At 41.2% G+C, this 22957-nt stretch overlaps 1 protein-coding gene across 4 annotated transcripts in view; it reads right to left on the bottom strand.

Moving 5' to 3' along the window:
- Positions 1–22957, bottom strand: part of INO80 (INO80 complex ATPase subunit) — a 140623-nt gene that overhangs the window by 12237 nt on the left and 105429 nt on the right. For all 4 annotated transcript variants that reach the window (XM_008016982.3, XM_008016985.3, XM_008016984.3 and 1 more), the window contains 2 exons: positions 15138–15232; positions 6481–6553 (listed from right to left, as the gene is read on the bottom strand). In XM_008016982.3, coding sequence (XP_008015173.1) covers positions 6481–6553; positions 15138–15232 — 168 coding nt within the window. The remainder of the gene's footprint in view (positions 1–6480; positions 6554–15137; positions 15233–22957) is intronic.

The raw sequence follows: 22957 nt of genomic DNA on the forward strand, positions 1-22957 counted from the left end.
CTGTCTTAATATTCACATTTTTTCCTAGAAGACCCAGTGGCAACCAAACCTGATTCAACTTGTGTTCTTTTGAGTTCATAAACAGTAAGATTAAAGCCTAAGGAGATGGGTTTACAATATTAACTTCAAAAATCTCCAAATATAGAAGATATTTATCCTTTAAATGGATTCCAAGAGGTGGGGAATTTGGGAGGAAAAGAGAATAAAATAGGATTGAGAAAAATACTTATGCAGGGGAAAATATGAAATACGTACAAACTAACAGGTTAAGAACAAGAGTGAGAGAACTAAAAACCAAGACAGATGTGTGGTTATCATCTAATCTAACACTGAATTAACCACGATGTGAACTGGAAGGAGTGGTGAGGGAGACAATGCACCGCAGTGGGACAGGGATGGCGCCTATACTTGGCAGTAGGGTTTATGGAGCTCAGTGAGACATTGTAGAGAAAAACAACAATGAAAGGACTAGAACAACTGACTTAACTAGGAAAGATTAAGGCAAGTCAATCCACAAAGCGTGGCCCAGCAATGACTAAGGGGAAACAATAGTCAGTGCCTTCATGACACTGTAAACACCAAGCAGGGCAGGCACAGGGGAAGAGAGGTGACAGTTACCATCTGGTAGAGGGGCCTGGCTGCATAGGTCAATGAGAAGGAGTTTCAGGGGATGAGAGAGTGAGATTTAAAACAGGAAAATTTCTAGAGGAACAACTGGGAAAAGTTGGACCAACACTTGGAGGGTGGAGCTTTTTCTCCCAAGAGAATGAGAGGAGGTTTGGCCCCCGCAGAGGGCTACAAGCTGTCCTGTGAGACAGGACTTCTTGAATCTCTGCAAAGGGAGAAAAGCTCTTCATTCTCCTTACACATAAGCATTTAAAATAGGTCTGACACAGAAACACAAACAGTGCAGTTTATAACAACCCCTTACTAAACAGAGTCAAATGCAAAGATAACCTTACTTCAGGAAGAATATACAAACAATGACACAGCAAGAGGCAGCTGCTATACATCATTTGCTAAAATGATGTTTTTACTAACAGAGAAGGCCAGATAAGAGTACCACATTTTTACATATGCATTCTCAATCATAAGACATTAGGTTTTTCCTGACATTTTTAGGTTGATTAATCTCTTCCTTGTCCATAAATGGTTCTGGGGAAATCCCAAAGCTAAATAAATCTCAGGGCAAAGGAAAAATGCCAGAAAGCAGCTAACCGTACTGTTTCTCTAGCAACACACACACATAGTACATCCTCGGAATTAATTTCAATCTTGATGTCTCATTTTTCTAAGAACTATTCCAGGAGTTTCTAATTTACAAGTGAATCCCCAAGCCCTTCCCCCAAAATTAAAATGTAAATTATTTCAGAATTCAGAAATCAGAGTATTCAGAGCCTTTTTTTTTTTTTTTTTTTTTTTGAGACAGGGGCTCAGTGTTGCCCATGTTGGAGTGCAGTGGCACAATCACAGCTCACTGCAGTCTTGACTGCAGTCTGGGCCCAAGCAAACCTCCCACCTCAGCCTCCCGAGGAGCTCAGACCACAGGCATGTGCCGCCATGCCTGGCTAATTTTAAAAACTTTTTGTACAGATGGTGTCTTGCTATGTTGCCCAGTCTGGTTTCAAACATCTGCCCTCAAACAATCCACCCACCTCTGGCCTCCCAAACTGCAGGGATTACAGGCATGAGCCACCATGCCCAGCCTAGAGCCCCTCTCTGGCCTTCAAGATGAAAAAAGAATTCCTACTCTTATTCCTCTACTTATGGATCAGGGGCCTAGTCTACTTTGCTTCTTTGTGGCTGGCAGGATGCTCTTTACTCCTACAGGGCAAACTATGTGAACCTTGGAAGCAAGATGTACATCTCTCCTTTTAAACCTGCTTTTTTTTTTTTCTTTTTTTAACCATTTAAATGAACAACCAGAGAAACTATTCCTTAAGAAACCACAGACTAAACCTGAGATAGGCAAGCTGAGAAGAACAGAAACATATTTTAATAAAATGAACTTATGCTAGACCTTCCCAGGTGACCTCATACAGCCTCACGGTCTTAAATATCATCTACAGCCTCATGATTTGAAAATACAGCTTTAAAGCCAGGTGGCTCATGCCTGTAATCCCAGCACTTTGGGAGGCCGAGGCAGGCAGATCACCTGAGGTCAGGAGTTCGAGACCAGCCTGGCCAATATGGTGAAACCCCGTCTCTACTAAAAACATAAAAATTAGCTGGTAATGGTGTTGTGCGCCTGTAGTCCCAGCTACTCGGGAGGCTGAGGTGGGAGAATCACTTGAACCTGAGAGGTGGAGGTTCAAGTGAGCTGAGATCAAGCCACTGCACTCCAGCCTGAATGACAGAGCAAGACTCTGTCTCCAAAAAAACAAAAACAAAAACAAAAAACGGAAAGAAAAGAAAATACAGCTTTAACCCTAATCTTTCTTCTGAACTTCAGACTCTGCTGCCTGGGTGACACTGCCACTTAACGTCTGATACTCCTCCTGCTTATGTCTCCTTGTAGTGTTTCCTTTTTTTCTCCCACTCTAAACAGAAGCCAGAAGGATGCATTTAAAACTCAAACCAGATCATGTGACTCCTCTGTTCAAACTCTTGCAATTGCTCTCCATCTCAAAGTTCTTACCATGGCTACTAAACCCTATATGATCTGCTTCTGCAACAGCCATCTCATACTACTCTCCCCATAGTTGATTCTGTTCTACCCGCTCTGGGCTCCTTCCTTTTGCTTGATTATGCCAAGCATGTTCTCACCTTAGGGATTTTCACTTATCTCCTCTGCCTGGAATGCTCTTCCTTCTGCCAGGTATATGCTTAGGTTACCTCCTTACTTTCTTCAGATCTTGGCTCAAATGTCACCTTATCAGAGATGCCTTACCAATCCATATAAAACAGCAACCCCTGATCATTCTCATGCTATCACTCCTTACCTGATGAATTTTTCTTCATAGCATTCATATTATCAGTTTTTTGTTTGTTTTTGAGATGGAGTCTTGCTCTGTCGCCCAGGCTGGAGTACAGTGGCGTGATCTTGGCTCACCGCAACCTCTGCCTCCTGGGTTCAAGCAATTCTCCTGCCTGAGCCTCCCGAGTAGCTGGGACTGCAGGCGCCCACCACCATGCCAAGCTAATTTTTTTGTATTTTTATTAGAGAGAGAGTTTCACCATATTGGCCAGGCTGGTGTTGAACTCCTGACCCTGTGATCCGCCTGCTTCCGCCTCCCAAAGTGCTGGGATTACAGGTGTGAGCCACCGCACCTGGCCCCATATTATTAGTTTTTTTTTTCCATTTCTTTATGCTTTGTCTCCTCTCCTGCCACTAGAAATGTAATTTATAGTAACTAAGAAGATAGAAATGGAACTTTGTTTTGTTGCATGCTGAATTCCTAGTGCCTAAAACAATGCTGGGCCCTTGGTGGATGCTCATTAAACATTTGTCTAAGGAATGAATGAATGAATGAATGAACAAATGAAACTGTTCCAGGTACTAGAAATACAGACTTTTTTTTTTTTTTTGAGATGGAGTCTCACTCTATTGCCCAGGATAGAGTGCAGTGGTGCGATCTTGGCTCACTGCAACCTCCGCCTCCTGGGTTCAAGTGATTCCCCTGCCTCAGCCTCCCGAGTAGCTGGGACCACAACCATGCGCCAGCACATACAGCTAATTTTTGTATATTTAGTAGAGATGGGGTTTCACCATGTAGGCCAGGCTGGTCTTACAAGCCATTTGCCCACCTTGGCCTCCCAAAGTGCTGGGATTACGAGTGTGAGCCACCGTGCTCAGCCTAGAAATGCAGACTTTTGACTTCCTTCCATTGTTGAGGCCAAAGTCTAGTATATAAAATAATTACTTACAATGCATTTTGATTAACTTGAATAAAGGGAGGGACTGGGGAAGGAATATTGACACCTGAATGGGGTTTTAAAGAACAAACAGAAGTTCACCAGGTAGAAGAGGAGACTCATGGGAGGATGACTTAGGCTGAGGGAACACTATCCAACAGTGTGATATGGCACGGTGTGTTCAGGAAACTACAAGCCAATCATTATTTCTGGAATATAAAATTTGGAAGGGAAAGTGGTCTGATAATTAGGCTGTAAAGGTAGATAAAGGACACAAATGAAGAGCCTTATACTTTATTTTATAATTGATGGAGAATTCCTGAAGAGTTTTAATCAAAGGAATGGCATGATTAATAAAGGGTACAGAGAAATTAACAGAGTACCAGCATAGCAAAGAATGGATTTGGATCAACAGGTATGAAGCTGGGAACTGAGAGTGGAGTCCAAAAGACCAGCTGGGACAAAGTGATGAATCTTGTACTCACATTGAGAGTATGACTATGTTGAAATTCTTTTTTTTTTTTTTTTGTATTTTTTAGTAGAGACGAGGTTTCACCGTGTTAGCCAGGATAGTCTCGATCTCCTGACCTCGTGATCCGCCCGTCTCGGCCTCCCAAAGTGCTGGGATTACAGGCTTGAGCCACCGCGCCCAGCCAATTTTTTGTATTTTTAGTAGAGACGGGGTTTCACTGTGGTCTCGATCTCCTGACCTCGTGATCCGCCCGCCTCCGCCTCCCAAAGTGCTAGGATTACAGGCGTGAGCCACCGTGCCCGGCCTGAAATTCTTAAAAGATACAGAGGGCAGAGAACCAAGAGATAACAAGGAGAAAGGCAAGTTTCTACTATCTGATACGGTAGAAACTATGTGATATGGCTCAAGTGAGCCACCACATCAGAGAACCCACAGAACACCACACACTACACTGGCAGCCCTCTCATAGGATGACAGATGCTGAGGACGTACAGCTACCCAGCAATGCCTCCAGTGGCCCTTGGGCGCTGATGTCTTGCCGTACCTGGTTAACTGACTGAAAGTTTAGATGCCAAGGAAGGTACATCCTATAGTTGCTATTACAGAATCTGTAGCATCAGATTAGTGAGAGAGAGAGAGAAAGAGAGATATTCCCCCTGCTACTGTGAATCTATTCAAGCCTCTACACTGCTGTACCTCATTTCTCCATTACCCTCATGAGTTTGCTTTCTCCTCATAGTTGTGGGGATTCTGACGTTCTATATTTCAGAGAGGCACCATGATAGTTATATTAAGTGGCATTTTTAGAGTTATGCCTTTTATAAAACAATTTCCTATTTATGTATTTTAAAATCTCAAAGTTACTAAAATTTTTATTAAATATATTTGAATCTTAGGAATAATTCTGAGATTCAAAAAGAATCCTCTTTTCTGTTTTCTTTTTTTGAGACAGAGTCTCGCTCTGTCACCCAGGCTGGAGTGTTGTGATGTGATCTTGGCTCACTGCAGCCTCTGCCTCCCGGGTTCAAGGGACTCCCCAGCCTCACCTCCTGAGTAGCTGGGACTATAGGCACGTGTCACCACGCCAGCTTATTTATTTATTTATTTATTTGTATTTTTAGTAGTGACACAGTTTCATCATGTTGGCCCAGGATGGTCTTGATCTTCTGACCTCGTGATTCACCCTCCTTGGCCTCCCAAAGTGCTGGGATTACAGGCGTGAGCCACCACACTCAGCCAGGAATCCTCTTTTCTTCCCCCTTTCAAACACTGAAGCATTCCTGCAAGGAGACTGGGTAGGAAAGAGTGGATACTTTGTTGGAATGTCTTTTCAATCTTATTTTTGAAATTACCCTTTTCATTGCTCTCCAACCACCTTTTAAAGTTCAGGATACAAAAAATGGGTTTTTCCATTAATGGAATAATGCATAAGAGTAACAAAATAATCCTTTCTGATGTGTTCAATTATAGCTCCTAAAACAAATCTGGATGGACTGACTGATTTTTTTCCAGTCTGTTTTCTCTGATGTACCCTAAGTGTCTCGAACAGTATCAGACACATAGTAGGCATTCGTGAAATAGCTGTCGAATGAATGTGTAAGAAACTTATTCAGGTGAGGCACAGTGGCTCACGCCTGTAATCCCAGCACTTCGGGAGGTGGAGGCAGGTGGATCACTTGAGCTTCGGAGTTCAAGACCAGCCTGGGCAACATGGCGAAACCCCATCTCTACAAAAAATACAAAAATTAGCTGGGCATGGTGGCACATGCCTGTAGTCCCAGCTACTTGGAAGGGTGAGGTGGGTGGATCACCTGAGACTGGGGAGGTTGAAGAAGCTACAGTGACCCATGATCATGCCACTGCGTGCCAGCCTGGGTGACAGAGTGAGGCCCTGTCTCAAAAAACAAAAACAAAAACAAACTTATTCAAAGAAAATGAATAGTAAAGTCCGTAAGGAAAGCTAAAATACTCTAGTTCCAGTCAAAGAGCAACTAGAGTCTTTTAATACAAGAGGCAAAGAAATAAAAAGTTTGCAAGTTTGTGATACAAAAGCAAAGGGTAACACAAACTGAATGCCATAGTAGAAAAACCTGCACAGTAGGTTTCATAGTAGAAAACCTGCATATCTAATTGATTGTACTCTCATTACTTACTGTGTCTGCAGCAGTGAGATTGATACCTAGTCCTCCAGCTCGTGTGCTTAACAGGAACACAAAGATGTCATTCCTGCACAAAAGGGAGAGATACGTTAAAGGAAAAACTGAAAAGAAAAAATGGCATGTATCAAAAGAGAGATCTCTCTGAATATAGAACATAGAGTCTAGGACTAAAAGGAGTTTTGGTGGTTACCTAGGCCTGATTGATATTTCTGTAAAGCATTATACAATGTTGCTCTGTTCTTACAATCAAACATGGAGGTCATCTTCCAATCTGAAGATAAACTTTTGCTGCCCACTAATAAATGATTGATAGGCAACACAAGTATAAACATGTAGCAAATATAACAGAAAAATATGTTACCACAGATGTACAGACCTCTCTGTCACATTTTTAAATCAAACCACTCCTAGTTCATATAGAGGGGTCAAGTAAATTAGTACTTCCTGGTTTTCTCTAAGAATCATGACTTGTAATAGTTTGGGGACTAATGTTATTATTCCAAAGCACTCATTTTTTTTTTTTTTTTTTTCCTGGATGGAGTATCACTCTGTCACCCAGGCTGGAGTGCAGTGGTGTGATCTCAGCTCACTGCAACCTCTGTCTCTTGGGTACAAGCTCCTGCCTCAGCCTCCCGAGTAGCTGGGACTACAGGCGCTCGCCACCACACCCACCTAATTTTTTATATTTTTAGTAGAGATGGGGTTTCACCATATTGGCCAGGCTGGTCTTGAACTCTTGACCTTGTGATTCGCCCACCTTGGCCTCCCAAATTGCTGGAATTACAGACGCGAGCCACCACGTCCAGCGTCAAAACACTCATTTTTAAGATGAAGAAAGTTGAGTCCCTGAAAAATGACTCAAAGAACTAAGACCCAGGCCGTGACTTTTATGTGCTAACTTGAATTTAGGATCAGTCCATGAAGACAGGCTGGAACTAAGCACTTTTGGATGAATGCAAACACACCCCTTACATAGAAATGATTAAATACGGTTTTCTCAGTTTCCTTCTACTTCCTATGTTCTTTCAAAGAAACACTGAATTTACAAACAAACCAGTAGGTACCACTGTCACTCACTCGAGCAGCAAATATTTACTGAATGTCTTCTGGGAACAAGCCCATACCAGATCACAAAGAACAGGCTCTTTTTCTTTTTTTTTTTTTGGAGATGGAGTCTAGCTCTGACACCCAGGCTGGAGTGTAGGGGCGTGATCTCGGCTCACTGCAACCTCTACCTCCTTGGTTAAAGCAATTCTCCTGCCTCAGCCTCCCGAGTAGCTGGGATTACGGGATTACAGGCACCCAAAACCATGCGTGGCTAATTTTTGTATTTTTAGTAGAGACGGGACTTCACTATGTTGACCAGGTTGGTCTCCTACCTCAGGTGATCCACGTGCCTCAGCCTCCCAAAGTGCTGGGATTACAGGCATGAGCTACTGTGCCCAGAACAGGCTTTTGACTCTAAGATTTATCTACACACACACACACACACAAATAAGGGCTTGGTTTTAGCCCAGTTCGTATAGATTGCATAAATATATCTTAAGATTATCTTGCATCTTCATATTCCTGACACCTCAGGCTATTTTCTAGAATATCTCTAAGGAAAATAGATTGCATTACACTGGTGAGCAAACAAGACGGTCCTTTTAAGTCAAGCTGTTAATCCCCCCCCCTTTTTTTTTTTCATGTTTGTAGTGGAGAATCCAACTGGAAATTCATTTAGATTAGTGTTATTCAAAGTGCAGGTCACACCTGTCATTGGTCATGACATCAGTCTGGTGCTTTAGACAACATTAAAGAAAGAAAAAAGAGATTAGAAAATATTCTAATGCATTACAAGTCATAAGGGTAAGTAATGTTTTGTGAAGTTTCAAATGCAGAATAAAGGTACTAAAATCACAGTGTAAAATGAATTTTTTATTTTGTGGATTCCAGTAAGGAAAAAACAAAAAACAAAAAACAAACCCCACAAAACCAAAACAAAAAACAAAAAACAAAACAAAACAACAACAACAACAAAAACACCAGAAACAAATATACTGACATCAGGATGCTCTCATCCCTTCAGGCTATTCTTCCTTGGTAAAGTCACTTGACTGCTGACAGTCTGTTTCCTGGACTATAAAATGAAGATGCTATAAATACTGCTGAAGTGACTAACTGATGACATATCAATGTTAAACATAAGTATCAGTGAAAGAACTATTTTGAAATAAACATCCTGGTTAATCACTAAGGTAGGTATGTCCTGTAGAAATCTGCCCATTATTTGCATTGAATTAAACACAACTTTCCTAGAGAGGCATGGATAACAGACCATGGGTGGCGGTCTCTCAGTTAGTGATTCCAAATGCTTCGTGCTCCGATGAAGGTTCTACTAGTTTATCCTTGAATTTTATCACAAAAGTTAATATTTCATAATTTTATTTGATTCATAAAATGCCATCTTTATGATTAAATCATGTAGTGTAAACCAAAAGGGTGAAGGGCATCTGCCAGTTTATAAACACATTTTCCCACAGATATGGGATGATGTAAATGGAAGGAGGCATGGTACCTCACAGGCCCAAAGAAGAATATTTAACCACAATAAGGCTTCAAATAAAAACTGATTGAGCTTTTTAGGGTCGTACTAATCTCTGGAAGGCTGAGGTGCGAGGATAACTTGAGGCTAGGAGTTCGAGATCAGCTTGGGCAATACAGCAAGACCCTGCATCTACACAAAAATCTCAAAAAAAAAATTAGCCAGGCATGGTGGCACACACCTGTAAACCCAGCTATCTGGGACACTGAAGCAAGAGGATCATTTGAGCCCAGGAGTTCAAGGATGCAGTGAGCTACACATCACACCAGTGCACTCCAGCCTAAGCAACAGAGGGAGATTCTATCTCTTAAAAAGGATAAGCAATCCTTCCCACTTCGGCACTGAGAAGACTGCTCTTGCTCCATACATCCTCCTCTCCTGCTTTGGTGGGTACAGAGGCAAGGAATCAAAGGCTCCTCTGATACTGGTGTGAGAGTTGATGGAGTCATTCAATGGCTAGGACTTTTCTTTGATAATTCTTGAGAAGACCCAAAATAAGAGCATGGGGTGTCAGGGAATGGGTACAGGGTGGCGGTATGGGGGACTGGTGGGAAAAGACAAGGCATTTGAGCAGTACAACAAAAGGAAGTATTAGAAGCAAAAAGATAAGTAATTTCGCCGGGCGCGGTGGCTCAAGCCTGTAATCCCAGCACTTTGGGAGGCTGAGGTGGGTGGATCACGAGGTCAGGAGATTGAGACCATCCTGGCTAACACGGTGAAACCCCATCTCTACTAAAAATACAAAAAAATGAGCCGGGCGTGGTGGCAGGCGCCTGTAGTCCCAGCTACTCGGGAGGCTGAGGCAGGAGAATGGCGTGAACCCAGGAGGCGGAGCTTGCAGTGAGCCGAGATAGTGCCACTGCACTCCAGCCTGGGCGACAGAGCAAGACTCTGCCTCAAAAAAAAAAAAAAAAAAAAAAAAAAAGATAAGTAATTTCTGGCCAGGTGCGGTGGCTCATACCTGTAATCCCAACACTTTGAGAGGCTGAAGTGAGTGGATCCCTTGAGGTCAGGAGTTCAAGACCAGCCTTGGCAACAGGGCAAAACCCTGTCTCTGCAAAATACAAAATTAGCTGGGTGTGGTGGTACAAGCCTGTAGTCTCAGCTACTTGGGAGGCTGAGGTAGGAGAGTCAGTAGAGCCTGGGAGGTCAAGGATACAGTGAGCTGTAATCGCTCTACTGTGTTCTACCGCACTCCAGAGCCTGGGTGACAGAGTGACACCCTGTCTCAAAAAAAAAAAAGAAAGAAAGAAAAGAAAAGAAAAAGATGGGTAATTTCCATAGTCTGTACAGTCAGAGTTTAGTTCAGATGTAATCACTTACAAATAGGGGCTATATACAGAAGAACACTAGTGAAAGAAATGTAAGTAAAAATAAATTAGTAGAAAAACTTAGAAATACAATGGTTTCTTTTGGATATCAATTATGTACTGAAAAGATGCCTTGTGATGATGAGGTAGATGATGAATTCAACGTAATTTTATCATATTGTAATGAAAAAATAAGAATTGCAGAAACCTTGGGTTCTTATAATCAAAGAAATTAGTTCTAATCATGGACTATACTGCTGTAAAAACCAAAAATATCTAAATCAAACTACTAAGAAGTTCCTTTCTAATGAATAATGCTATAACAGTATTGATAATGTGAATTAATGTTTTAGGGGCTCTGACTAAACAGGAGAAAACAAAATCTCAGAAGGCAACATGGTGGTCTGGGTGCCCTCTCTAGGAAGCTGAAAAGGCATCTCAACTCAGGGTCACTTGGAACAGACCTTAAAGACCAGCTATCTGGCTGGTCTGTTAAGGGGCCTATAAAACCACAGAGCAAAGACATGTGTAGGTCTCACTCTCACTCTTCTTTAATAACCCATTGAGGTGACTTTGCACCAACATACCCAAATAGTGCTAGGCACATAGCTGACTGCAGTAAAGGCTTGCTGAATGACTGAAAAGGAACCACAATGAAAGACAACTGTGAATCTCTACGACACTCACAAAGAAAAAAATCCATGCTACAGTCACTTTTCCCTCATGTTTTCCAAAGAGTCACACTGAGTGGTCAGATAATGGGGCGAGGATCCATTTGGTAAAGGTCATGGGTTAGGAGGAAGGGAAGCAAAGGCCAAGGCGCCACAGAGCAAAGACCTTGCGAATGGCTTCTAGGATCACGCACTGGTCACATGCTCTGAATGTTGCCCAGTCAGGACATCCTGGCCAAACAGTCTTTAGTCTCAGTCAGACTTTTTCCTGGAAGGATCCCTCATAAATAAATCTTGTATGAAGGGAATGTAAATGGCTTTTTATAGGCGTTGTTGTTTACTCTGGCTGACCTTTGAGCCACAAGGCTTTCCAGTTGAAACTACAATTTTTTCTTTGGATGTCTTTCATTAATACTAATTAAATTATTTGGCAAGGAGTGCTTGTGTCCAAAAACACCTGTCTTTTTCTCTGTATCAGGCAATTGCAGTCACTCAAATTTGTAAGTTGAGCATTTTCCCCCCTTTAGAGGGGTCAGTATATGCACAGTCCAGATTCTACACATGAGAAATAGATTACTTCTTTGCCATAATCCCAACTCTAAGCATCCAGTTTGTAATGTACGCAAGGATCAGAAGGAGACTTCAGTCTCTTTTTCCATTTTGCCTAATATTAGATAGAGGGTGTTAAAACAATGGTTACCCAAATGTTGACTCTAAATAACATTCACTGTTACCTAAGTAATTCTCAGTTGTAGAGTCTGAAGGCTCAAGCAAGATTTCCTAATAAAAGCTGTGAAAAACTACATTTTTTACTAAGTAAATCCAAGTAAAATTTAATGGTGAAAATGCCATTATTTTAGAGCTAAACTTTTCAAAATTATTGTGCACTACTACTGGGATTGCCCAAGTAATTCTGCTTCCCAAGTAAAGTAAGAGATTTCAGAGATAATAAATTATATACCTCCTGATTTTTTTCCACTACGAAGGTACTGCAAAATATACTGAGCCCTGGGTCTCACAGCCCCGTTTTCTAATAATTGGGTAAGCCAGGAGAACGACTGCGGCTCTACTACTCAGAAGCCCAAATCACTAGAAGTCAACATACTACAGCTCTGGTTGGGGTCTGTATCAGTAGAATTTTCTACAAAGAAATATACATAGTCTTAAATGTTCTTATCCTTTCACTCAGTAATTTCTCGTGTTTGAATCTATGCTAAGATAGTAATCTAAAATAATGACAAAGCTTTATACACAAAAATATTCACTCAACATTTCTAGTAGATATTTCTATTCAATAATAGAAAAGTGGTATATATACCCAGTGTAACAGAACAGTGATCATTAAAAATGTTGTTGGCAAGGCTGGACACAGTGGCTCATGCCTGTAATCCCAGTATTTTAGGAGGCTGAGGCGGGCGGATCACGAGGTCAGGAGATTGAGACCATCCTGGCTAACATGGTGAAACCCCATCTCTACTAAAAATACAAAAACTTAGCCAGGCGTGGTGGCAGGTGCCCGTAGTCCCAGCTACTCGGGAGGCTGAGGCAGGAGAATCACGTGAACCTGGGAGGTGGAGGTTGCAGTGAGCCAAGATCGCGTCACCACACTCCAGCCTGGGTGACAGTGAGAATCTGTCTCAAAAAAAATAAATAAATAAAATAAAGGTTGTCGGCAAAGACTTTTTAATGATACATGAAAATGGTTATGATAGAACATTAAGTAGAAGAAATCAGGATACAAAATCCCACCTATAATATGGTAACAGTATAAATACAACCCTATACATACGTTAAAGCCTAGAGGATATACCAAAATGTTAACAGTAGTGGGACTGTGGGTGATTTTTCTTTTCTTTTTCTTTTTTTTTGAGATAGAGTCTCACTCTGTCACCCAGGCTGGAGTGCAGTGGCGGATCTCTGCTCACTCCAACCTCCAACTCCCAAATTCAAGTGATTCTCCTGCCTCAGCCTCACCCCCCTGAGTAGCTGGGATTACAGGCACCCACCACCACGCCCAGCTAATTTTTGTATTTTTAGTAGAGATGAGGTTTCACCATGGTGGCTGAGCTGGTCTCGAACTCCTGACCTCAGATGATAAGCCCACCTTGGCCTCCCAAAGTGCTGGGATTACAGGCGTGAGCCACCACACCCGGCCTTTTTCTCAATAGGCATTTCATTATAATATATAAAGGCCCCAACTGTTACTGAAGAAAAACAAAACATTATTGTTAAAAAGATCCTTAAATGTACAATATTAAATATACTAGTGGAAAATAAACACAAACAGTATCAGGTGAAATACCTATTACTTAATGGCTTTTCTCATTACAAAGCATGCCACCCCATAGCAGTGTACACACATCACAGATACACTGGCATGACTGGAGAAAATACAGGCACTCTGAGGAAACATACAGTCTATAGATCTTGCACATAAGATTCTTGTCAAGTTGCAGCTCTGAGGCTGGAGTAGGTAAGGACATGACATGATAAGATACGTATCACTGATTTTAGAATTAAGAAAAGATGAAGATCGCCCAGTAATTTTTTTTTTCCTCTTTTTGCCAAAACAATGTGGTGGGCTAAGGAGCCACAATGCTTACTCATGTTTCAAATAATTGGTTTTAGAATCTACTGATAGCTTCTGCTAGGTGAGAAGTTAGGTCAGGCTATCCACACAGCTGTGCCAGGGTAACAAATGGAAATAGGTTTGAAGCAGATCTTCTCCTTATTGTTGGTCAAACAGGCACCTGGAATTTTGGTGTGTAGTTTTAACTTAGGAAAAACCCTTAAACAGAGGACATTCTATGTTGAATTGTGGATGTGTTTTATGCCAAATTATTTTATGTCTGAATTAAACCATGCTTTAGAACTGAATGAAATTAAAAATTATTATCTAAATAAAATGGCTATGTGCTTAATTTTCTTCACAAGAATTCAAAAGTGAAATATTAAGAGGCCATGCAATTAAAAGCCAAAGTCAAAGCTGTTCTGATTTACTGATATTAAGATCTGCTTTATTCCTCAGCTCTCCAGGTCTGAGGAAGAAAACTGAAGATGAAGTTCAGCAGACCGTCACTAGTGAGGCCTGGCTTTCTCCTTGGAGAGAGCAGTAAACCAGACTCTACCTATTACAATGAGAAACTGCACTCAGGATAATGATGGCTCTGTAAACCATCAGCATTCAGCAGGCGGTAACTGAAATTTCATAGGCTCATTAGTAGGTGGGAGAGGTATGTGGATGAGAGCTGCCAGCTGAATAGATTGTACAGTATTGCAATTTGTCATACTGCACTGTGCTGCTACTACGTTGAAAGGAAAGCAGGAAAATAAAAGGTACTTTTTCTTATACAAAATGAAACACAGAAACAAACTAATAACTTTAAGTCAACACTCAGAAATTGCTACTGTTAGCAGCCGGGAACATTGGTTCATGCCTATAATCCTAGCACTTTGGGAGGGGGAGGTGGGTGGATCACTTGAGGCCAGGATTTCGAGACCAGTCTGGCCAACATAGTGAAATCCCGTCCCTACTAAAAATACAAAAATTAGTTGTGTGTGGTGGTGCATGTCTGTAATCCCAGCTACTTGGGAGGCTGAGGCACAAGAATTGTTTGAAACAGGGAGGCGGAAGCTGCAGTGAGCTGAGATCGTGCCACTGCACTCCAGACTGGGTGACAGGGAAAGACTGTCTCACAAAAAAAAAAAAAAAGAAAAAGAAACGGCTACTGTAAGCAATGAGGAATATACGCTGGTGGATTTTTTTCTACATACCTATTATCTATTGAGGAGGATCTTGGTTCATACTTAGAAACGATTTCTTTTGTTATCCAAAGAAATAGGCGCTGGTGTCATAAGAAAGCATACTTCAAACATACAAACTATCAGGTATATTCTCTTTTTCTCTCCCAGACACATAGATCTGAATTATGATAAGCAGATTTAGTAACTTCTTAAAATGGCAGGAATTACATCTTGATTCCTTAATTAATCTCAGATGCCCTGGCATTAAAAAAAAAAAAACCATTTCAAGCACTAGAGGGAAATTAAAAAGATAATTTTTGTAATTCCCATGAACATTACCTGTTCTGAAAATCAGCAACCATGTCTCGCCTCTCCGAGATCTTGGATGAGCCATCAAGCCTCATGTAAGTATGCTTCCTGTAAACCATGTATTCCTGCCAACCGGGATGAAAGGACACAGTAAGTCTGATGCAAATTACTGTATTCTGATTTCCATAAGCATCTACCAGTCTTCTACCTTGTCCACATTGGAGGCAAGCCATTATATCCAGAATGGGGAGAGCGCAACCTCAAGAGTACAGGAAGTTTACTTGTAAATGAGTTTACTGCCAATGTGTGAAAATCCAGGGCAATCTGAAGATTATAATCACTCTCAATTTCAGTTTGGAACCTAATCTTATTTCTGTAAATTCCTATAGGTTTCATTAAAAAAAAAAAAAAAATTCCACAAACCAAAATAGTTTTTCAGTCATCAACCAGATATCTTTCACAGCTATGAAAATACCTACTTTTTTTTTCAGTGAGTAACGTTCGCTGAAATGAATGTGTTTCCCCAGAGCAAATCTTTACTGATTAAAATGCTTCCATTTACAGCCTAAGCTTCCTTCTCCCATCAGAGCATGCATCACTGTTAGGGGAGGCCTAAGTATCAGAGTGAAACAAAAGACAAGGTAATTTTCTATGGCAGAGAATGTTCTTAACATTATCAAGAGGAATTACAACTTTTAAGACATCAAAAGATACAATGGAGAGACTGCCTCTCCATTCTTAGAAGTTGCAATTCTTGGCCGGGCGCGGTGGCTCAAGCCTGTAATCCCAGCACTTTGGGAGGCCAAGATGGGCGGATCACGAGGTCAGGAGATTGAGACCATCCTGGCGAACCCCGTCTCTACTAAAAAATACAAAAAACTAGCCGGGCGAGGTGGCGGGCACCTGTAGTCCCAGCTATTCGGGAGGCTGAGGCAGGAGAATGGCGTAAACCTGGGAGGCGAAGCTTGCAGTGAGCTGAGATCTGGCCATTGCACTCCAGCCTGAGTGAGACTCCGTCTCAAAAAAAAAAAAAAAAAAAGAAGTTGCAATTCTTCTTATAGTTATGTCCAAATGAACATTTATTTCCTCTTTTGTTATCTCTGATTACACTACAAAAAGTCCACTTGTAGAAGAACTGGTATCAAAAACTCAACACAGCGGCCTATTTATAAGAAACAGCATAAAATAGTTACTTCGGTTCTAAAATAACTTCTCTATTGAAAAAGACTAATCATTTCTACATTTGGGAAATGTTTGTGTTAACTAGTTTTCTGTGGTCAAATGTTCTTATATTGCTATATTTTCATATGTAACTCTTATACTTGGTGGGGCATTTTAGCACACAAGGTTGGTGTAGTTTGGTATATCTGGTGCAGCGTATGTGACAGCCTATTCTTAGATGGAGTGAGTGCCAAGAACTTGGCAGAGGTCTCTGGCTAGGGTACATGTGAGGCAAAGCTGGTCAACAAAGTAGACAAGCTCACTGACATACGCATCTTCATTGTGTTTTATGTTTGGTTTAATTTTAATTTAATTTTTTGCTATTTCTTTCTGTCTCGAAGTGGTTCCTTAAGAGCTGTGATAATCAAAGAGGAGCATAAAATACTCAAAGTGAGCTTCAAGTTCACACTTGCTGGCATTGCTATATTGTAGGACTGAGCTAATGGCAGAAGGGTAGCGGGTGTTTTGGATAAAAAGGACTTCAGGAAAGAAGGTATCAAATGATAGCAAGATGACGGTCCTTAGAGGCTTGCTATACCTTTTGCAGCTAATCCAATCAAGCCTGTAATCCCAGCACTTTGGGAGGCCGAGACGGGCGGATCACGAGGTCAGGAGATCGAGACCATCCTGGCTAATATGGTGAAACCCCGTCTCTACTAAAAAATACAAAAAACTAGCAGGGCGAGGTGGCGGGCGCCTGTAGTCCCAGCTACTTGGGAGGCTGAGGCAGGAGAATGGCGTAAACCTGGGAGGCGGAGCTTGCAGTGAGCTGAGATCCGGCCACTGCACTCCAGCCTGGGCGACAAAGCGAGACTCCGTCTCAAAAAAAAAAAAAAAAAAAAAAGAATGTTGCAATCAGAACAACAAAATAACTAGACAATACCAAGATAGTTTACAGAGAGTCACCCATAACACAGATTATAATTTTAGCCTTATTTATTTTTTATTATACTTTAAGTTCTAGGGTACATGTGCACAACGTGCGGGTTTGTTACATATTGCCTTTTTTTTTTTTGAGACACAGTCTTGCTCTTGTCACCTAGGCTGGAGTGCAGTGGCGGAATCGTGGCTCACTGCAGTCTCCTCAAGCGATTGTCCTGCCTCAGCCTCCTGAACAGCTGGGATTACAGGCAACCGTCACCACACCTGGCTAATGTTTCTATTTTTAGTAGAGACGGGGTTTCACCATGCTGGCCCGGCTTGTCTCAAACTCCTAACCTCAGGTGATTTGCCTGCCTTGGCCTCCCAAAGTGTTGGGATTACAGGCGTGAGCCACTGCGTCTGGCCTGATTTGCCTTTTAAACTGAACTTCTAGCCACATAAAAGCACTGATGAATGAATCTTCTAGTAAATGATGCTGTTTACATATTTATATATCAAAGCCAGCACAACCCCAGGGATATTATTCCTAGACCATAATCAAACCAACCCTGATTATAGAGAACCTGTTACTGAGGCAACAGAAGTGAATTATTCCCTTCCACAGCTTCAAGTCTTAGCTCTTGAACTAAGATGAGCAGTGGGATTTCAGGCTTTGGTAAATTTAGAGTCTATTTCAGTAAATAGCTTAAAAAAACAGAAAACAAGAAAATGGACATGAAAAGATCTGTTAAAAGTCTGAATACAGCAACATCTACAACCTCATACTATAGGAAAACACCTAAAAGACAAAGATTGGGGCCAGGTGTGGTGGTTGGCCGGGGGAAGTGGCTTACGCCTGTAATCCCAGCACTTTGGAAGGTCGAGGCAGGTGGATTACTTGAAGTCAAGAGTTCAAGACCAGCCTGGCCAACATGGCGAAACCCCATCTCTACTGAAAATACAAAAATTAGCTGGGTGTGCGGGTATGTGCCTGTAGTCCCAGCTACTCAGGAGGCTGAGATGGGAAGATCACCTGAGCCCAGGGAGTTTGAGGCTGCAGTGAGCCAAGATCATGCCACAGCACTGCAGCCTGGGCAACAGGGTGACTCTCTCAAAACAAACAAAACAGGTGAATGGATAAAGAAAATGTGGTGTATATATATAAATATATACTGGAATATTATTCAGCCTTAAAAAGAAGGAAATCAACATAAGTAAACCTGATTATGTTAAATGAAATACGCCAGACATGGAAAGACAAGTACTGCATGGTTCAACTTACATGTGCAAGCTTAAAAAGTTAAACTCATAAAAGTAGAGAGTAGAAGGGGGGTTGCCAGGGGCTAGGGGAAATGGGGAGATGTTGGTCAAAGGGTACAAAGATTTAGTTATGCAAAATCAAAAAAATCCTGGAGATCTAACCATTATGGTGACTACAGCTAATAATATTGTATCGTATATGTGAAATCTTCTAAGAGAGACAATATCACATGATCTACCTCAAATATATACAATTTTTATTTATCAAGCATACATCAGTAAAGCTGTAGCTGGAAAAAACTTCAAAGATTATTCTGATAGCCTATATTGGCAGCTGAGAACAACCACTAGACAGGGAATGCAGGGCAGTTTCCCTTTGAACCTTGCCATTCAGCATGGCCCTTAGATGGGCAGCACTTGTACCACCTGAGGTCTGTTAGAAATGCAGAATTGAGGGACACACCTCTTACCCAGTAAATCGTAATCTGCATTTTATTTTTATTTTTTTTGAGATGCAGTCTTGCTCTGTTGCCCAGGCTGGAGTGCAATGGCGTGATCTTGGCTCACTGCAACTTTCACTTCTGGGGTTTAAGTGATTCTTGTGCCTCAGCCTCCCAGGTAGCTGGATTATAGGCATGCGCCACCATGCCTGGCTAAGTTTGTATTTTCAGTGGAGATGGGGTTTCACCATGTTGGTCGGGCTGATCTCAAACTCCTGACCTCAGGTGATACATCCACCTTGGCTTCCCAAAGTGCTGGGATTGCAGGCGTCAGCCACGATGTCCAGCACACCATTAAAATATGCATTTTAATAACATTTGATTCGAAAGCATTAATTTTGAGAAGCACTATGGTAGACATATGCAGTTTTTTTGGTTTTGTTTTGTATTTGAGGCAGGGTCTTGCTCTATTGCACAGGCTGAAGAATAGTTTTCTTGGATCACTGCAGCCTCGACCTCCTGGGCTCAAGTGATCCTCTCACCTCAGTCTCCCAAGTAGCTGGAACTATAGGCACGCACTATTATGCCCAGCTAATTTTTTAATTTAAATTTAAAATTTTTATAGAGATGGGGGTCTTGCTATGTTGTCCAGGCTGGTCTTGAACTCCTGGGTTCAAGTGATCCTCCTCCCTTGGCCTTCCAAAGTGCTAGGATTACAGGTGTAAGCCACTGTGCCTGGCCAAACATACACTGTTTTTAAAGCATTAGAATACTTTCTTCAAGCAAACTCTTATATGGAACCCCTCTAATATAGATAATAGATAAAAGCATTGCTATCCTGACTGATAAAGAGTGGCCATCTCTGTTTAATATCTACCGGTCCTCTAACACATCTCATCAGTTTGAAAACCACTGTTTTACTATACAAGTTGGGAAGACAATGCTCTGTTTGCATGTCACTGATTAAAAGGTAGGACTTCGGATCACATCCACATGCCACATCAGTGGCATGCAAACAAAGCTGCCAGCATAACTCAAGATAGTTTTACTGAGCATTCACTAACTGCCAGTCACTATTCTATTTTACCTGGTTATGTTCATCTAATCATTATGGCAACCTTTAAGGTAGGTGCTATTTAATATATTTTTAAATTTCTCTTTTAATTTTTTTCCCCCAGGATGAGAGATCACGATCAAAATCTTCATGATCTGCCCTGCAACAGCTTCCAATCACCTCCTTCTTACATTTTTTTTTTTTTTAGATTTTTAATTTTCATGAGTGTATATTAAGAGTAGGTTCATTATTGTCCCTCCTATTTTACAGATGTTAAGGTCCCTCATGTGACACAGGCAGTCGGTGGCAGACCTAGGATTGAAACTCAAGCAGATTGGTTCCCGAGTCCTTGGCTTAACCCTCCCACTATTTCTCAGATGGAAGGGATGATCAGCACTACTAACATGAAATAAAAGGGAGCCCCATTAACCCTATGGTTTTTGATATATCCTGTCCATAATCTGATCCACCACCATCATAAAGAAAGGATAATCGGACACCTGAAAAAATAAAGGCAAATGTTTTATATATCCTATTACCAACCTTTCATTCTGAAACTTCTATTCCAAAGCTGGCTCTGATTTCATTTTAACCAGATTTCATTTTGATAAAACAATTTTGGGAAAGGACTCAGTATGGTCCACAAACCTGCAAATGTGATGTAATTTTATTTTCTTAGACATGCTGTTTTCCATCTTTGGGGTATATAATTAGCAAAAAGGCTACTCTCTCTATTACAATTTTTCTGCAGTCCAAGTAAATTGAACCAAGCGAGTTAAGTTGACAACCATAATTCCCTTATCTAATACAGAGCCCTTTGGAGCAAGACAAGCAAAAGGCAATCATGGGCCCAAAATAATCTGACTTCAACCTACTCCTTTTATCTCCCTTTCTTCTATGCCATATGTTCCAGTCACAGTGGACTACTCTTGTACCTTTCCATCTCTCTTTTTACATCTGGCTTCCTTAGTCTCAAATTCCTTTCTCCCTGATGGTTGAAATTCTATTTGTTCTTAAGTTCAGATGTCACTGTCTTTGTGATGCCTTCCTTAAGAGTGACTCAGATAGAAATAAACGTATCCTTCTTGCTATCCTCAGCTCTATTCACACATTTTGACATTAGTATCAGGGTTCACTGACAGTTACTTGTATATGTATATGTCTCCTCCACTAGATACATTCCTTAAAGTCAAACACCATGTTTAACTAATATTTGCATCTGCCTAGCATTAATGCTTTGCTCAAAGGTAGCATGGAGGAAAAAAAGAATTAAAAAGACTATACACAGCATGGCTGTAAGCTGACAATTTTTCTCCTATAATTCCTAAGACCTAATAAGAACTCTAGTTAACAGTAGCCCCAATTTTCTTTCTTTTTCTTTTTTTTGAAAGGAAGTAGAGTACACTTGGAAGAAGGCCAAGCAGGCAACTTAAGATATCAGATGTGCCAACCCAATTTGCTTTTCATTCCATGGGGCATTTTCAGAATACCCAGCTTTACAGTATCTTCAGAATCACAGCTTCCAAAGGTAACCTGCATTTCTAAGACAGGCCAACTCATAAATGACAGAATGTCTACTCAGGATAAATCTTCCCCCAGTGAGCAACTGCACTTGGATAGCTGACTGAGCAAGTTACACAACTCAGGGTCTCAAATGTCATTATGTATGGATTATCTGGATTTAATTCTATATTGCACTATTATCACATATTGGTGCAGTTCAAGATTTGTCTGGATTTCAGTATTTAACAATTACACTACATATAGCAAAAAATGATTAACTCTTTCCAAGTACTCTTTATTGCATAGGAAAGTATCAAGTGGCTTATTTCCTTAAACTACAAACTCAGTTGCTTGATGCAACAGGAATGAAACTCAAAAGAGAAGACCCAGAGATAAGTCATTTGTAGTAAGTTAAAAGATCTTTGCTACTAGAATACAGAGAATAGTCCCTAACCATGGTAAAATTGGTGGTGGCAGGAAAAGTTCTGCCTGACATCCAGCTGGATACCACCATCCCAAATGCACAGGGATCATGTGTTCCCCTAGTATGCCCAACAGCCAAGATCCTATAGGTGGCCAGGTGCGGTGGCTCACGCCTGTAATCCCAACACTTTGGGAGGCCAAGATGGGAGGATTACTTAAGGTCAGGAGTTCGAGCCCAGCCTGGCCAACACAGTGAAACCCCATCTCTACAAAAATACAAAAATTAGCCAAGCATGGTGATGCGTGCCTGTAATTCCAGCTGTTCCAGAGGCTGAGGAAGAAGTGCTTGAACCCAGCAGGTGGAGGTTGCAGTGAGCCGAGATCCCGCCACTGCACTCCAGCCTGGGTGACAGAGTGAGATTCCGTCTAAAACAAAACAACAACAACAAAAAAAACAACAAAAAAGATCCTATTGGTGGTTCAGTAAATATAAACTCATAACGACATTTATTGATCTATGATTCCCTCACCTATTTATGTCCTTGACTTCTGCCAGTGGCAAACTAAAAACTCCTAGCCCTGGAAATTAAGCAGTCTCCTCTTCACTATTTTGGTTTTTCTTAGTGCCCATTTGTTACAGCAAAAGCACTCTCCTTTTAAAAATTCCCTATCTGGAAATACTACTATTTAGATGCCATATGAAATAATACAACATTTCTGAATACATTCTATTTGGAAGAAGATCTGATATACACACAAGAAATTTAAAGCCAGATTTTTACCCAAGGAAAAAAGGAAGCGATCAATGACTTTAAAAAATACTGTGCAAATAGTAATGTCCAAAACGAGTATTTCTCACAGAATGGAAACCTGGCCATAGAGAAGTATGTGAATTCTTAATGTCTTCTAGTTCTGCCAAGCCCCAGAAACAGAGACAGACAGGCATGGCTAAGGCACATAACAACAACAACAAAACTCCAAAAAGCCTGTTGGATGAAAGAGAGCTGCTGACATACTCCACAGCAACACAGAGCTTTGATACCCGCAGTGTGTTTCTAACTCTTACTCTATTGGAAGCATTTCTTTCT

This window comes from Chlorocebus sabaeus, chromosome 26 (genome assembly GCF_047675955.1).
Source record: "Chlorocebus sabaeus isolate Y175 chromosome 26, mChlSab1.0.hap1, whole genome shotgun sequence".
NCBI classification, from domain to species: domain Eukaryota; kingdom Metazoa; phylum Chordata; class Mammalia; order Primates; family Cercopithecidae; genus Chlorocebus; species Chlorocebus sabaeus.